Source organism: Carassius gibelio, chromosome A11, assembly GCF_023724105.1.
Source record: "Carassius gibelio isolate Cgi1373 ecotype wild population from Czech Republic chromosome A11, carGib1.2-hapl.c, whole genome shotgun sequence".
NCBI lineage: Eukaryota > Metazoa > Chordata > Actinopteri > Cypriniformes > Cyprinidae > Carassius > Carassius gibelio.
The window spans coordinates 15,896,092-15,913,351 of NC_068381.1; the positions used below are offsets into that span (position 1 = coordinate 15,896,092).

Consider the following 17,260-nt stretch of genomic DNA (forward strand, 5'->3'; position numbering starts at 1 on the left):
GAAATAGTTTAACGGATTGACCCCTTTGACTTCTATTCAAAGTGCCTCACTGTAATCCAAAGACAAGACACAATTAATGTTTTGTGGTAATCAACATTAAATCACAAAATTCTCAGAACAGAGCTTGTATTTAACATGAAATCTTTTTTAAGGCGCGATGTAGGCAAAACCCAAGGCACGTGCACTGGGCATGCTAAGACCTGTTACTAAACTAAAAAAAGCACCTGACAATGATGGTGGATTTTGCTTGCCACAGAATCAGTTTCGCTGTCTGACAGACAACAGAAAACCCTACTGACCTACATGCTGCGTGCACACACATTCGACAAAATCCACAGTCACACATGCCCATCTGGCCTGTCAGTCTCTCTCTCACTAATGAAGAAGCTTCACGCTGTGTGTGTGTGTGTGTGTGTGTGTGTGTAGTCCTGCAGTTGCTGCCGTCATTCAGGCAGAAAAGTGTGTGTATATGTGAGAAAAGGGGGTGAGGAAGGGAGGGCAGCCGTCATGCTCCATAAAGCCGCTGTGATAGTTTGAGCGTACTATTGCTTCCGACACACACTTCCAGCCGGACGGACATTCACATACTCCAGTACCGCCATATCCCACTTGCTGCTGTGGTTTTGGTATTGAGAGAGAGGACAGCATGCTAGCTGCCAAGGCCTTCAGGGGTGAGTTACTCCAGTCTGATACAGCCAAAATGTACTTTGAGCAAGGTGTCCTGCATGTCCAAATTTGATCTGCTGTTATGGGAAGAAAAAGTACAATAGGATCAGATACGATCAGATAAACTCTCAGAAATAAAGGTACAAAAGCTGTCACTGGGGCAGTACCTTTTCAAAAGGTACAATTTTGTACCTATTAAGTTCTAATATGTACACTTTAAGTACTAATATGCACCTTTAAAATACCAAAAAGGACCCTTTAGGTGCCAAAATGTACCTTTTGAAAAGGTACTTTCCAGTGAAAACTTTTGTACCTTTATTTCTGAGAGTGTTTGATAGAATGGGGTGGGGATAGGAAGAGATTTAGGATGCAATACAAAAGGATAAGATATAATAGCAGTGTTGCAGCACTCAAGTCCAGACTCAGACTCAAGTCTGTCTCAAGACCAAGACCGTATTTTCAGCTGGTCTCGATAAATAATTGAAAATATGGCCCTGGACGCGTACTTAAGACATATATCAAAAGATTTATGCTCTTAATTGCTGACCTGTGCCTGAACGGTCTCTCTGTCTTTCTCTTTCCACCCCTTCACGACGCATTTCTTACATTTAAGTCAAATTCCAAATGTCATTGTTCTAAATGGAAGTGATCAATCAAAATCCTTTTCAAAAATCTGTTAGTGAAGGGTATGATGGTCAGTGGTCATGAATATTGCCATTTATGATCATGTGATCCTGAGTGGACATCCTTGTTCTTTATTCTGAAAGATGAGGTATTTTAAACAAATAATAATATGATTAAATAAAAATAGAAATGTATACAATCCGTCCCAAATAACACCCTTCTGGGAGAGTAGTGCATAGTTATGCTTGCTTTTGAATTAGGCAGTGGATCTTTCTTGTATATCTTCCGGTCACATACTGTATATACAATTCAGGAAAGTAAAATGCAATCTTTGTGTATGTAGTTGTGTAGAAATTAGTTGTAGAAATTAAATTAAATGTAGAGTACATGGTTAAAAATGGAAAAACATGGGGGGGGGGGAGTCCCCAGTAATCACACACGTCTCAAACTGTCCTCAGATTTGCCAAGATCCAAAGGAATTTTAGAAGAAACAGAGCTGATACTTTGAAATTATATACTGTATAACAAAGTCTATTAAATCTAAGATTATGAAAGAGCAACATCTGCACAATATTTCCATGCTGACCTTGAATTATGATTGTAAAAATGAAAACAACCCATTATTTAATCTATTGTTTCAACAACAATGACATCTATTGTGAGGCCTCATCCACTTGTTCACACTGGTAGCCATCCAAACAATTTATGATCGGATGTTAATCATTACATTTAGTCATTAAAAATAAAAATGAAATCGAAACCTTTGCTAATTTTATAGAACCTGACCAGTTAAACATTGACTTTGTTTTATCTATATATGTCCTTCTGTGGTCTTCAGACAGAGACTGAGTCATGGCTCCTCACAGCCAATGTCAGGCGTGGCTTACACACACACACACACACACACACCTGTTTTCAGCCATATAGAGAGGAATGTGCCACATGCAACCACACTCAGCAAATATTAATATTACTCAAAGCCATGGGGATTCCCACAGGCTTTGTTAAGGAATAAGATCATCATCTATGGATATTTGGCAATGCATGGATAAATCAAAGTCAAAAGGTCACTCAATGAGAGTGAACTGCAGAAAACTAAATATTAACTGCTAACATTTAATTTCATATAATTTAAAAGCTTTAGCAATACTGTAGCAATGAATCAACTAAGCAATGAAAGAAAAGATAAACATTTATTTGTCGTTCACACAGACAGCTATTTGTAGAAGAAATGTGACCAGAAATCATACATTTTTAGGGGTGGCAAGTCTGGAAACATGAGTGACAGGTGATATTTTACATACAAACATGACATTACGGGCAACTGTCAATGGGAATTTAAACAATGAACCACTTGTGACAGTAGAGTCAAACAGTAATGACTACTAGCAACCAACAGTACAGTGCCTCCAGTGATTATTCAGTGTCAGTCAGGGTGTTATTTATGGGGGTTCACGGGACCCTGATTCCCCTAATTAAAGCTCAATCCACCCTAAAGCAACTCTGTACACTAAACACTCACATAAAATATTGTGTATTGTATAAAAATGCCTTTAAGTTTAAAATTATAGCTAACACGAGATATTTGGGAAAACACAAGAAAAAACATGACAGATTGCATTTCAAAAAATACACTGAAAGTCACTGAATAATTCACACGATGCTGTGAACTAGGCTACACATTGTCTATTAGCCTACATAAACACAGATTTCCATTTCCCTCTGATTTTAAGAATAAATTATGGGTAGGGTTAGGTTTAGGGGTAGGAATTGGGTTCAATCTGTAATTTTGTAAAGTAATGTTGATTCAGGATCAACAAAAGATGTTGAACCAGGAACATGTCTTACTTGTCAAATACAACCATAATTCCAGAAGTGAGACTAGAAAACGCCACATAACCATAAGTGCCACACTGACACGTCATTAAAGTGTGTTGATAATCGTAGGCTACTTTATTTAAGTCAGTGTACCATTTCTTACGTCAAGAGCTTTAGAGAGGCGGGTGTATTGTGACACCTGAATTTGTGAGAGATACCTGCCGTTGTGATATAGTGACTTACCTGTTGTGTTCTCGCTCGTACGGAAGTTTATGTAAGGTTGGGCAGGTAAGCGCACGCGCTGAGTCTGGCTGTCCAGGTGAGCTCAGACCTGCTCGCGCTGCATGATCGCATCCCGCGTTTGTTTGTGTGTGAATATGAACTGTGTTTTTTGTTTTGTTTTTCTCTCCTGTGATCAGAAACCGTGAGGACTAATGGGGATTGTTTCACTTTACCTTGTCCTTCACTTCTGGCTCGTCACTGTCGGAGGTAAGACTGAGAAATATTTTTCCATCAATCACACACACACACACACATACGAGCAGTTTCGTTCCTCGTGCAGCTTTAAATTCAGGCTTTAAACGTAATCATTTAGCCCATTGACTTCATTATTTTAATTAAAATATATTTGTTATAAAAAAAAATAGTTATTTTGATAATCTGCATCAATATAACAACACTTATTAAATCTGTCAATTTAAATGTTCTGTGAAGAAATTTACATTTACATTGTTTAATATTGTGAACGTCGCGTCGTGTTTACCCGAGAAATGTAAATAGTTATTTTTACTGTCACATACATATGTAAAAAAATATCCATTATATGAAAATTCAAAAAATATGAATCACATTCAAATGTGACTTAAAACTTGGTACATGAAACACAAGTGTTACTGTCAACAAACCTATCATTTAGAGGAACAAACTCATCCTAACATCACAAGACAATAACGACAACAAAATTAACATAAAAACTATATATATATATATATATATATATATATATATATATATATATATATATATATATATATATATTAGTATATATATATTAGTATATAATATTAGTAAACAGTAAAAAAAAAAAAAAAACATAAATGCTACCATTCATGCCCCAGTGAATGCTGGGAAGACAAAGAATGGGACTGAACCACAAACCCATTTTCTTTTTCTAGTGTAAGCACATTTGAACTTACAAAAGTATCAGTTCATCTCAACTGCAGTTTATTGATTTCACTTAAAAATACATCAGCATTTATTGTTGTAATAGTAAAATATGAATAAGCTGCAGTACATGCAAGTGAAGAAAAACAATACATTGATTTAAGAATCATTTTTAGTGTACTTTCAGTCTAGTGCCCAGACTACTTTTTGGCAGACAGCAAAAATATCAGCTGACTTTCTATGGTTTTGATGTTGCGTGAGAAACTTCGTAGCATTGAGAAAAGCGAACCGCATCCACAAACCACGCTCTGCTGTTTTGTGTGTACAGGGACGTGTTCTCAATTTAACGCTCTCTCCTGTGACGAGTGTCTGCAGCTGGGGCCACAGTGCGCCTGGTGCACACTACAGGTAACACAACTGATGTTGCTTTCAACATTTTTCGGAATGCATTGAGCAAACTCTTTATATAATGTAGCAACAATAATAGTAAAGTATTCTTTGCATCCTTTTTTTATTTATTTAAAAAATTGCCATCAGGAAGGTGCATGGAGCACCAAAATATATTTTTAAGAGAGGTTCGTCAATCAGCTTATTTTGGATCACAGTGTTAGTTAATTCTGTCACTATGCAACACTCTAAAGTGTTACCAATAATAATTAACATGATTGTTTATCTAGAATTTCACCGACTTTTTCTCAATCAACGAGAGATGCGACACACCAGAGGCTCTTCTTCAGAAGGGATGCTCCGGCGAATTTGTGGAGTTCCCCGTCACGAATGTCAAAGTGCTGAAGGATCAAGGCTTAGGAAAGCGTGCCAGCCACACTAATGTTTCATACATCGCACCGCAGAAGATGCGCCTCCAGCTTAGGCCAGGTATAGAAATGGGTGACACAGATTTGAAAATCAAAGAAATGTCTCTCTCTACCCACAGCTGCTCCTCTGCTGGTGAGGTACTTCCCCGATGGTAAGATTAGAAATATTTAGTCATTCAGAGAAAGAAAAACAACAACAGAGGAACTACATAATGTCTACAGGTTATAGTGGGTTCCGAAGATCACTCTGACCTGGAAAACATTTGTACCACACTGGAATCTTAATGTAAACCATTTTGAGCTTTATTTGTCATTTCTCCTCCACAGGAAGTCAGCTGACCTTTCAAATTCTAGTGCAGGAACCGGAGGACCATCCGGTGGACATTTATTACCTCATGGACCTTTCAGCATCTATGATTGATGATCTGAAAATGATCAAAGACTTGGGATCGACGCTCTCCAAAGAGATGGCTAAGCTTACAAGCAAATTCAGACTAGGATTCGGTTCTTTTGTGGAGAAACCAGTTCTGCCTTTCATCAAGATAACAGACGAAGAATTGGCCAATCCCTGCAGGTGATTCCCATGTTACGCCACCTTAGCCAGATCTAAAGGGTCTGCCGGTATAATCCAAAAGTAAGATGAATGGGACATTAGTGGGGGGAAAGTGTGATTTAATTTCAGCCAATCATATTTATGACCTCTGAGATCATCGAGTTCCGTCACATGACATCATTTTCCATTGAGAAGTGAGCGATGAACCATTTCAGACAATAGAACCCCATTTTTATCACTTTTCTCTTTTGCAGGAGTGTTGATTATGAATGTCTCCCCACATTTGGATACAGACATCTTCTGTCATTAACAAGCAGTACTGACAAGTTTAATGAGATCATCTCAAAGCAGCGGGTATCGGCGAACATCGACGTTCCAGAGGGCGGTTTTGACGCCATCATGCAGGCTGCTGTGTGCGGGGTGAGTCGGTCTCCACAGACTCCCTTGAAATCCTTTGCTTTTATGGAGGGATGCTTTGTTGTTCCAACTTCTGGAAACGTCCCTCTCAACGCAGGACAGGATTGGCTGGCAGAACAATTCCATGAAGCTGCTGGTGTTTGTGAGCGATGCAGATTCTCATTTTGGGATGGACAGCAAAATGTCCGGCATCGTTGTCCCCAATGACGGAGAGTGTTACCTGGATGACAACAATGAGTATTCCATGACTGCCCAACTGGTAGGGTGGAGTCTGATACATGATTAATTTGATACAAATAGAAATGAGGCTGTGAGGGATAGATGTAGCTTTTGGAAACACATTTTCAGTATTTTTCACAGCCTTGTTGTCAGTTGCCTCAAATAAAACCAGGGCCGTTGCTAGTGGGGTGAAAGATGGAGATGATTATAAGGGCCCACGGCTTTGGCGGGGGGGGGTCACTGTAAGTGCCCGAGACCAGCATGAAATACACTCAGGACAGTTGATGGGCCACTGCTTCGCTTCGTCACGAAAGCGTATCATTTGCATGTGATTTTAAGCCTTGTCATTTAAAACATTCACAGGATTTTAAAGCATTCAAACAGATGCATAAGAACTCAACTGAGTGTTCACACAGTGTTTTCGGTGCCAACACAAAGAGCTATTTCTCTGATGTGCAAACTTTGAGTTCTCCTTCGCGTTCTCTTACAATTGAATTTTTTTTAAGAAACGAAAAGAAAGCTTATAATTTTGTGAAAACATGTCAAGTAATGATTCAGAGTATTTAGATGCTATAAATATAACTTAAGTTGTATTTAACCTAGAATATTTCTTTACAAAGTCCAAAACGGTAGTTCTTGTTTAATTATTTTATTTTAAATCCTAAATTAATTGAGTAATGGTTTTTAAAACAAATTAACGTAGTTCCATTCTGTCTCCTGTAGTATTTTTTGTGAATCTGTTGTCTGACTGGATGTCATGTTTTTGGTACTTTTGTCCTCTATATTTAGGAGTATCCAACATTGGGGCAGCTTGTCGACAAACTGGTTGAAAACAATATCCTCCTCATATTCGCTGTGACTGAAAATCAGAGACAGAACTATGAGGTGAGAAAAGAGCAAGGGATTTTTCTCTCCCGTGTTTATTCATTTATGAGGCAAACAAAAAGGCATGTGTTTTTCTGTGTATGTGGAACCTGAGAGGACCTGTGAAGAAAGATATATCAATGTGTGAATAGACTGCATGAATCACTAGTGTATTCAATTCTCTTTACAACATGTTCAAACACAGGCTTTATCACATCACCCAGACCGACCTCTCATGACACAAATATTTGATGGTTTCTGAGTTCTCCTTTTCTTTCGTCTTTCCTCCCTTACACCTTATCGCTCTTCCACATCTCAAATTCTGTGGCTACTCTCCAGGAGTTTGGAGTTGATGTTTAACCACCTTCTGCCTTTTTGATAGAATTATGCAAGTCTGATTCCTGGTGCTACTGTGGGGGTGTTGGCATCCGATTCAAGGAACATTCTGGAACTCATCATGAACTCATATAAGGTACAAGAATGCATTTTAGTCTTCACAAGACTCCGTGTAATAAGGGTTATGTGAAAAGTGTTACTTATTTAACTTAATTGTCCTTAAAAGGCAATTCTATATGTAGACAGCAGTATACATGCACTTACAACAGCAACACCACACACATAAAACACACATTTATAATAAGTCTTTTAAAAAACAGTTTAAATCTCCGGCCAGAAGGAAGCAGTTGAAATTCATTCACAATGGATGGGTGACATCCGAAAGTACTAACTGGCCCTTCTTAGTCACCTTATATTCATAAATTTGTGATAGTCCTTAAATCAATCCCCACTATTTTACTGTACATTTTACTATATACTATTTAACTTACCCCTGTTTTTTACATTCAGATTGCCATAGAAAAACTTAAAATAGATTCAATAAAACAAGTATAAAACATCTTCATATAAGAAGCATCCACATGAAAAGTTCAAAGTTTCCTCAGAAAATACATATGTTGAAGAGCTTTCCCTCTAATCATATCAGTGCTGCCTCAAATTTTAATTTATCATAAAATACAGTGCCTAAATATTTGTATTCTTTGACCACTTCTATCTGATGTGCCTTAATGATGGTAGGCAGCACAGGTACAAAGTTCTTCTTAGGGAAGTCAATGAGCATCTCTTTTGATTTAGAAGCATTAATGTTTAAAAAGGAAGCATTACACCATTGAATAAAATAATCTACCACTGGCCCATGACTTCCATCTGACTCAATGAGGAGACACAATCACAGAATCATCTGCAAATTTAATAATGTGTCTCTGTTCAACACACTCTGACAATCATCAGTATATAAGGAAAACAAGAGAGGGGACAAAACACAACCCTGTGGGGTACCAGTAGAAGACAACAATGCATTGGACAACACCCCATTAACACATACTTTTTGGGATCTGCTAGTTAAAAAATCCACCAACCAACACGCAATATTGAAGTCTAAATTAATGGTCATGTACGTGATTTTTATGCTTTGCATATTTTAATGACTTAAGGTAATGTTATTTAGCAAACTGAGACAGACGAGGTTTTGAGCGATATAGTAATAGAAAGCTATAATTGAGATGGGTTAATAGTTTGCAGTCTTTGGCATCATTTTCCAGAAAAAGCGTTTGAATTCTATCTGTGTGTATATGTTTATATATAAATAAACATTGTATTGAGGACAGCGTGGGGAAAAAAAGATCATTGCAAATAAAATTTCTGAGTTGGCCAACACACACACACACACACACACTGTTAATCATTGAGGAAATGAATAAAAGAATAAACCAAATGATTAATGAATAAATTGAATAAACTACCAAATTGAGTGTGAGAGGATTATTTTCTCAGAATTATTTCTCATGCAGATTTCTCATCTGTTCCCCTTTTCCTTTAACCCCCTCTGCTCATTTTCTTGAGAATCGCCGTGTTCACAGAGCATGCCTGCACTCGTTCTATGGCTGTTGTTTGATCTCTTCATCTCTGTTCTCCATCCCCCATTCTCTCTTACCTCTGCCTTCACTCTAATTTTCATTACGCCCCTCCACAATCTACAGCCCTCCACAAAGGGCTGCACATCCTGGCCTACCTGACACAGGCCCACCGTCGTGCCGTATTCTGGAAGTGTAAAGTCTGTAACAAACCCCAGTAAATAAGCTATTTGATTTGAAGCTGATGGTCTAAAATCACTCGGGACGTGTTGGTACCCGGTGTGCTCATATTTCTGACTCCGCACGAGTCATCCAAGCTCAGGGGCTTTTTCTAACAGCATACCACATACTTACATAACATTGTTGAATTTTGATCCTGATTGGCTGACACAGGGTTTGGATGATTTGTTTTCTGTAATACCCAGCCCTGTGAAATACTCGATTCTGATCAAATACAGCATTATATAATGACCACTAAACATGATTTTCTACATAGCTGTGCTAGTTTAATATCTCTCATGTCAATCTCTGATTGCACAAATAAAATTATTTATTTTGTTTTATTTTGTGCTTTGCTCTGTTTTCGGTTTTTAGTTTTTCTATTTTGTTTAAGTTTTGTTTAGTTTTTGTGTTTGTTTATTTTTAAATCTTTTTTTTTTTAGTTTCTTGTTTGTTTATTTTTATTTTTTTTACTTCTTCTGGTTTTATGTTTGTTTATTTATTTGTGTAGAAAATTATCAGCTTCTTCAAAGGGGTCCTGATCACCCAATCATGGTTTATTTTCAATAAAAAAAATTTACATTTAAAATATTTTTAAAATCTGAATCTTCACACAGGACTTTTATGTGTACGTTGTTTGATTGACAGGAACTGAGATCAGAGATCGATCTGGAGGTTCTGGGCAACACTGAGGGTCTGCAGATTTCCTTCACAGCACTCTGTCAGGATGGGACCATCATCCCCGGAGGGAAAAAATGCTCCAATGTCAAAGCTGGTGATGTGGTCAGTTCTTCTTTCAGTCTTCCTTTACAGAAATGCATCCCTGTTAGATTAAAACAGGACTGAAGCAAAAAAAATAAATAAATCTGTCATGTATCTGCTCAATGAAATAACAAATGTGTCACAAGCAAATATGATATATATAATGCATGATTATAACGTTATTATAGGTTGTTGCTCTCATTGTGCTGTACATAACAGCTTTATTTGAATCATACTCAACAAGAATTATCTTTTTTTCACTTAGGTATCTTTTAATGTTACTGTTGAGTTAAAAAGCTGTCTTGCCGGTCCACGGAGGTTTTCCTTGCGGCCTGTGGGTTTCCAAGATGCTCTGGAGATGGAACTGGAGTCTCAGTGTGCGTGTGACTGTCATCAAACCCCTGAAGCGAACAGTGCCTTCTGCAGCCGAGGCCGCGGGGCGCTGGATTGTGGCGCCTGTGTGTGTGATCCAGGCTTTGTGGGGCCAAAGTGTGAATGCACAGAGGGTCAAGAACAAATCAGTGACTGCAGGTGAGAACAAGCATCATGGAGTGTTTCCTGCGAGGCATGCATACATATTTTAATGTATGATAATGTGTGTGTTGCAGGGCACACGAAGGTGCGGAGATGTGCAGCGGCCTGGGCGAGTGTTTCTGCGGACAGTGTGTGTGTCACCCGTCTAGTTTCGGTCGTGTGTACGGGCCGTACTGCGAGTGCGACAACTTTTCCTGCCTCAGGTTCAGAGGAGAGCTTTGCGGAGGTCAGTACCCAGTGTAACCCTGTCTCAAGGTTTGAGTGGAGGAAAAGAACGTGCTGACAGAGTGGGAGGGATATTTGATCCGCTCCTGCACTGTGGAATGCTAATGAAAGAATAACACACTGATAATTGCCACAACAGTTGCTGTACTCAGGAGGATATGGGACAAAGGGTTTAAAATGGCCATCCCATGTCTGTATTTATTTACATATCGATGTTAGTGTGCAATGTGAGGATTTTATATTTACTTTAGGGCTGTCAATATAGCGTGATAATCATAACCGTGATTAAAGTGTGATAATTTCTTTTATTTATTTATTTATTTATTTTTTTTATTTATTTTTTTAATAAGGAATTTTCTTACCAATGGAGAATTCAAGTTTGAAGCTTTTGTCTTAAAAGGGTCCTATTATGCTCTTTTACAAAGTCTTGATTTTTGTTTTGGGAGTGCAGTAGGACAGGCTCTCATTCAAGGTTGTTCAAAAAACACATTATTTTTCACATATTTTACATTATTACAACACCTCTCTCCAGTGTGGCATGAACGGCTGGAAGTCGTTCAGTCTGTGCTGTGATTGGTTAGCTGGGTCAGTCTGTGCTGTGATTGGTTAGCTGGGTCAGTCTGTGCTGTGATTGGTTAGCTCGGTGCCTGGTTGGAAATGTCCTGCCTCTTATCATTAGCTGCCTGCTGCAAGCTTCAGTTTAAATATTCAGTTTAAATAATTTGAGCATGATTTAAACCCGGATGATTGCAACAACTCTAAACTCTGAACACTAGCATGTCTCCGACGTTGCCTTCTCTAGTGCAGCTCAACCAGGTCTCGTCTTATTCGTCGATCTTTGTGATATGGCAAATCCCGGAAAATACGCATTGTAGTCCAAACGAGTCGTTCGTTGTAGTTTTTGAAAAGTGATTTCTGTTAAATAAAATATCTCCTTTTGAATTCGACTTTGAGCTTTTTAACTTTGCAGATATATTTTTTTTTATGCTCAAACAGCAACATTACAGACTAACTAATAGCACCCCTTTAAAAGTGAAATGTTTTCAGCAAATATTGATCACTGATTGTTTTTTTATTAATTAATCAATATGTTATATAATTAATAACAAATTAATGAACTCCCAAAACTGATTTATTATTAATTAAACATTTTTATATATTATTTTTTACATTTTAATGTCTCATTATTTTTTTACAAAGGCTGTATCTCATGGTCACCATGTCTGAATTTATTTGATCAAAGATACAGTAAAAATTGTAATATTCAAAACTCTGAATTTATTTAAAATGTAAATATAATCATAAATGTTTTTATTGTCACTTTTGATCTATGTAATGCTTCCTTGCTAAATTAAAGTGTTAATTTCCTGTATGTGTGTTTGTGTAGGTCACGGGGAATGTGACTGTGGCGAGTGTGTGTGTCACAGCGGTTGGATGGGAGAGTTCTGTAACTGCAGCACCAGCAGCAACTCATGCGTGTCTCCGGATGGCTCCATCTGCAGCGGACGGGGCAAGTGTGTGTGTGGGAAGTGTGAGTGTAGCGTTCCCGGAGCCTCAGGAGAGTGGTGCCAAAGGTGCTCAACCTGTGGAGATATCTGTAGCTTACCCAGGTAAAGACATCCATGTGCATCTGTGACTGAAGCTGAGTTCCATAATGAATATGCAGCATTTTAAAGGCATTTGTTTTGGCTACAACCTGGTTTGAATCATTGTGGGTCGTCCCGCAGGACTTGTGTGGAGTGTTACCTCAAAGCTAAGGACCCATTGGACGAGTGTGCCTTGAAGTGCAACTCCCTACATGCAACTGTCAGCAATTCCACAGGTCAGAATCAGTTTTTGTTTTGTTCTCTGCAGTGTCCGTTTATCAGTGGTCACAAGGTAACTTTTTGGCATTATTTACTGCCCTCATGTAATTCTAAACCTGCATATTCAAAGTCTTCTGACTCATAGAAAATTATATTATATTATATTTAATCTATAAAATGTGCTATTATAGTGTTCCTGTGGCTCAATTGGTAGAGCATTGCGTTATCACGTGCAAGATTGGGGGTTTGATTCCCCGGGAACACTTGAAAGATAAAAATGTATAGCCAGAACGCACTATGAATCGCTTTGGATAATAGCATCTGCTAAATGCATAAATTTAATTTATTCTATTTTCATGCTACTGGTACAATTCATTAGATACTAGTGCTTATTTCAATAATGACTAGTAACTATTCCTTACTAGCAACATTTCAAATTGTTGCTGTTGACTTCTATAGGGATCTGTCATTCAGAAATCAGCTCTTCTGTTCTGACTATTATATATATTGCAATATATTGCAATTGTGACTAGTACAAATGATAAAAATCTGAAATAGTATGTTAGTAGTAACAGTAGAATAGCTACTAGTCACAACTTACATATAATTATTAGTATCTAATTATAAGTACTAGTATCTTTAAAAAGTTACTAGAATCTAAAGAATAAGCACAAGTAGCTTATAAATACATACAGTAAGTATTAGGGCTGTGAATCTTTGGCAAGGCAGCGATTCAGGATTCATAGGTTTTCGATTCAAGAACAATTTTTGCAAATTTAGAACGATTCAATTCACAATTAAATTCGATTAAATTCGATTATAACGATTAGATTCTGCATTCTTTAAGTGCATTCACGGGATTATTTAAATGCTTCTACTAAATTCTTTAAATGCTTAGTCAGGGGGCAAATTACAGTAGCATTTATGGTTAGAGAACCATAGGTTAAAAAAAACCAAAAACTTTTGTCCATTGTTAAATGCTAGTTTAATGATGCGACATGGCATACGTAAAAATGTATGTAAGCCAAGTTTTTAAAAAAGAGCTTAAAGAGTATAAGCTAACATTTTGTCACACCAGGGGCGTAGTTGTAATTTCAGAAGTGACAGAAATGTCAAATACAATCATTTTATGTATGTAGCCTATATAATAATAATAATTATTATTATTATTATTATTATTATTATTATTATTATTATTATTATTATAATTATTTACAAGGAATTATCTTCTTTTTTAATTACTTTTAATTAGCTTTAATAAATCAAATACACTGCTGGACAATAATCAATCATTTGTAATCGATATTTTTTTCCTAATGGCAATTTTATGATTGTTTTATATACTAAGCTACATTTAATTAGCAATTATTTAAATTTTCTGCACAGAATAAGGTAGAAAATATACTTTATATTTTCTGTACTGTAATAAATTATCACTGCATCATTCATAAATTGTTTGTGTTTTTTTTTTTGTTTCATCAGTTCATTCTGCTTTTATTAAGTTTAGCTGCAGATATAGCCTGGCACGTTTATGAGAGCGAGATCGCTTCTCTTTCAGTGTGAAAACGTCTTCATCTCTATTTAACTTTTCCTCTTCATCAGCGAATGATTCTGAGAGAAAACGCGCCAGATGTCTGCTAATGAAACAAACGCTACTTTGATGCATCTGATTTTCAGATAAATCTTGCGCTCTTATTTCAAGGTCGTTGTTAATGCTGTGGTTAATTTTAACAGTTTCCATCGTATATTCAGTTCATCCGCATTGTTTAAAAACATTTATCATTCAATGGATCTGTGCGTATGATTTAGACACTTACATTTCTGCTCCGTTCATGCAATAAATACAGCTGTCGACGGCTCCAGTAACTGCGTCGGTAAGATGCAGAGAGCCATTGACAAACTACAGGAAAGTGAAACTTCTTCATGTTAGCATTACTGGCCATGAGTCCTATAGATCACACGTCAGCTGCATCAGGCACAAACGGAGTTCGAGCGCAATCCTGTGACAGTCTCATGCGGTAAACAGTGGAGCGCGTGAAGGACAGATAGGAGGCACGATTCACGAACACTCTTCAAGGTCTCCATTAATTCGTGTAGTAATTTAATGTGTATACATTTTGAAAGCATTGAATCGCTATAGAAATCGCGATTCATTCGATTCTTAGCATTTTGAATCGATTACTGTCCAAGATCGGCGATTCACGATTCAAAAATCATGTTTCAAGATCGATGCATATGAATCGACAGGGTTTGCAATCGATGCATCGAGAAAACGAGTGAATCATTACACCCCTAGTAAGTACAAGTACTTAATAGAAAAGATAATAGTAGCTAACAAAATAAGAACTTTTAACATGAAAATAGATACTAATATGTTTTAAGGATTAAATGTTAAAACGGCTTTCCATATACTTTCATGTTGATTTCTTCCAAAACCTCAGAATCTGTCTTCATATCTGTCTCCTTTATGCACGTACAAAGCAGAAATCCTCTTGACACTTCACAAAGGAAACATGCTACTTAGCTTGTTGTGTGGAGAGTCTATTGTCGGGGACCATTGGGTTTCAAAACCCTTGAGTGTCTATACAAGATCAGCCTATTATATGAACCCTGAGATCACAAGCCACTGGTGCTGTGTGTCTATATGCTCTCTGACTGGGAGTCGATCAAAAAACACAAAACGCTGTCTGTCTTTGATAAAGACACAAGACAGACAAACGAAAGAGATATAAAGAGTTTGTATTTTTGAGAGGGGTAATATCATAATTGCATGACATGGTATATATTTAAAGCAATTTGGAGAATATTAGCATTAATTTTGAGGACAAAAATGTAGTAAGGAAATTGATTTTACCCATCAAGAGTTGAGTGGATTGTGAAAAAAGGGATTATTATATTTAAAATATAAGAGGTCTTGATGATGTCATCAAATGGTTTTAGAGGCGGACCTACTGTATAATTTTTTTTTTTTGATTTAAAGATTCATTATTTGATCAGAGAAAAATGTATTTTCTTTTTGATAATTCAAGACCATTTATTAAAGAAAATAAAAAGAATCAGTTTTGGTTTTATGTTAATCTATGTTTTTATTGTCAGATTTTGAAGAGAGTCGGGCGACACTGTGCACCTTACAGAGCGAGGACCACTGTCTACTGTCTTTCAGCTTGGTGGACCGTGATCATGGCAGCATCATTTACAACCCCAAGCTTTACGGTTAGACAGGTTTATATATATATATATATATATATATATATATATATATATATATATATATATATATATATATATATATATATATATATATATATATATATATATATATATATATATATATATATATATATATATATATATATACATTTACATATACAGTTTAACTTATTTTATTGTTTATGTAACTGTTTGTATAATTCTCCTACAGACTGCCCTGAGCCGCCAAACGCTCCGTTGATCGCTCTGGGCGTGTGCATGTCTGTCCTCATTATTGGCATTATGCTCCTTGTGATCTGGAAGTTTCTTATTTCAGTCCATGACCGGAAAGAGGTTGCCAAGTTTGAGGCAGAGAAGGCAAAAGCAAAATGGCAGTCGGTATGCTAACATTATCATGAAAGCATTACACAGAATTTTCAATTAATTTTAACGTGTTAAGGACCCAATTTACTTTAAAATAATTGTGTTTCTGTCCATCTTTTATCCCTAGGGCACGAATCCTTTATTCAGGAGCTCGACGTCAACATTTAAAAATGTGACCTACAAAAGCGCAGGACAGCAGAAGACTTTTTTTTAGGGCTACTGATCAATTCTGTGTGTTGAAACACAGACAGTAGGCTTCTATTTACCAGGAGCGATTATTGTTATTTCTTATTTTCTTGTACTGTACAAGTCAGACACTGTGTGTGTGTGTGTGTGTGTGTGTGTGTGAGAGAGCTGGGGGCAGGACTGTCAATTACTCGCAGTGAATTTACTGTTAAATCCTGTTTACTGTTAAATACTGTTAAATCTGGGCAACACTGGATCTTCTTGTTTTACATGTAGAGTTTCAAATTAAGCATATCCTAATGTTTTTCTGTAGTTATTCGTGACAGATCTTTGTGATTGATTAATTGAGGCTGAGCCTTTTGTAATGAGAGATGATTATGATTTTGCTGGATCAAATGTAAAAAAAAAAAAAAAAGTCAATACTTATTTTTTTGTAATATATTTGATGGATTTCCATTATTAAAAAAGGTTGAGTATAACATTGTTTCGCTAAATGCATCTTTATAAATGCAAGGTAAGGCTACAGTGTTGATGATTTAATATATAAAATATTAATTTTATGAGACTATTTTTGCAACTGTAATTCCTATGTTAATTCATACAGTATATGACGCTTCGTGCAGTGTAAATGAATCTTTTCGTGGAATTTAAATCAGTTTGTTGTGCAGTAAGTTAAAAACATAATCTGTTTTTTAATGTAACACTTACATTTAATGCTACGTTCTTGCCAAATGCATGAATACACAAAAAGCAATTTGTCAGACACTGCACGCGAGCGACTTAGTAGTCCACATAAGCAAAGTGACTGGAGGTTGCTCATCACAACAGCTCGGAAACAACTGTAAAACGTAGGAACTAAATATTTTGAGTAAAGTTTTTTTTTTTTTTTTTACAGACATACAATTA

The 17,260-nt window shown here is 36.7% G+C and overlaps 1 protein-coding gene across 1 annotated transcript; it reads left to right on the forward strand.

Moving 5' to 3' along the window:
* Nucleotides 1-440: 440 nt before the first annotated feature.
* Nucleotides 441-16,833, forward strand: LOC128022455 (integrin beta-6). The gene is made up of 17 exons (XM_052610068.1): nt 441-671; nt 3,528-3,597; nt 4,601-4,680; nt 4,950-5,148; nt 5,415-5,661; nt 5,895-6,060; nt 6,155-6,316; nt 7,066-7,161; nt 7,523-7,612; nt 9,918-10,052; nt 10,297-10,562; nt 10,640-10,791; nt 12,178-12,400; nt 12,518-12,612; nt 15,692-15,808; nt 16,017-16,183; nt 16,296-16,833. The coding sequence occupies exons 2-17, from the start codon at nt 3,543-3,545 to the stop codon at nt 16,380-16,382; spliced, it is 2,337 nt and encodes a 778-aa protein (XP_052466028.1). The 5' UTR covers nt 441-671; nt 3,528-3,542; the 3' UTR covers nt 16,383-16,833.
* The last annotated feature ends 427 nt before the right edge of the window (nt 16,834-17,260 follow it).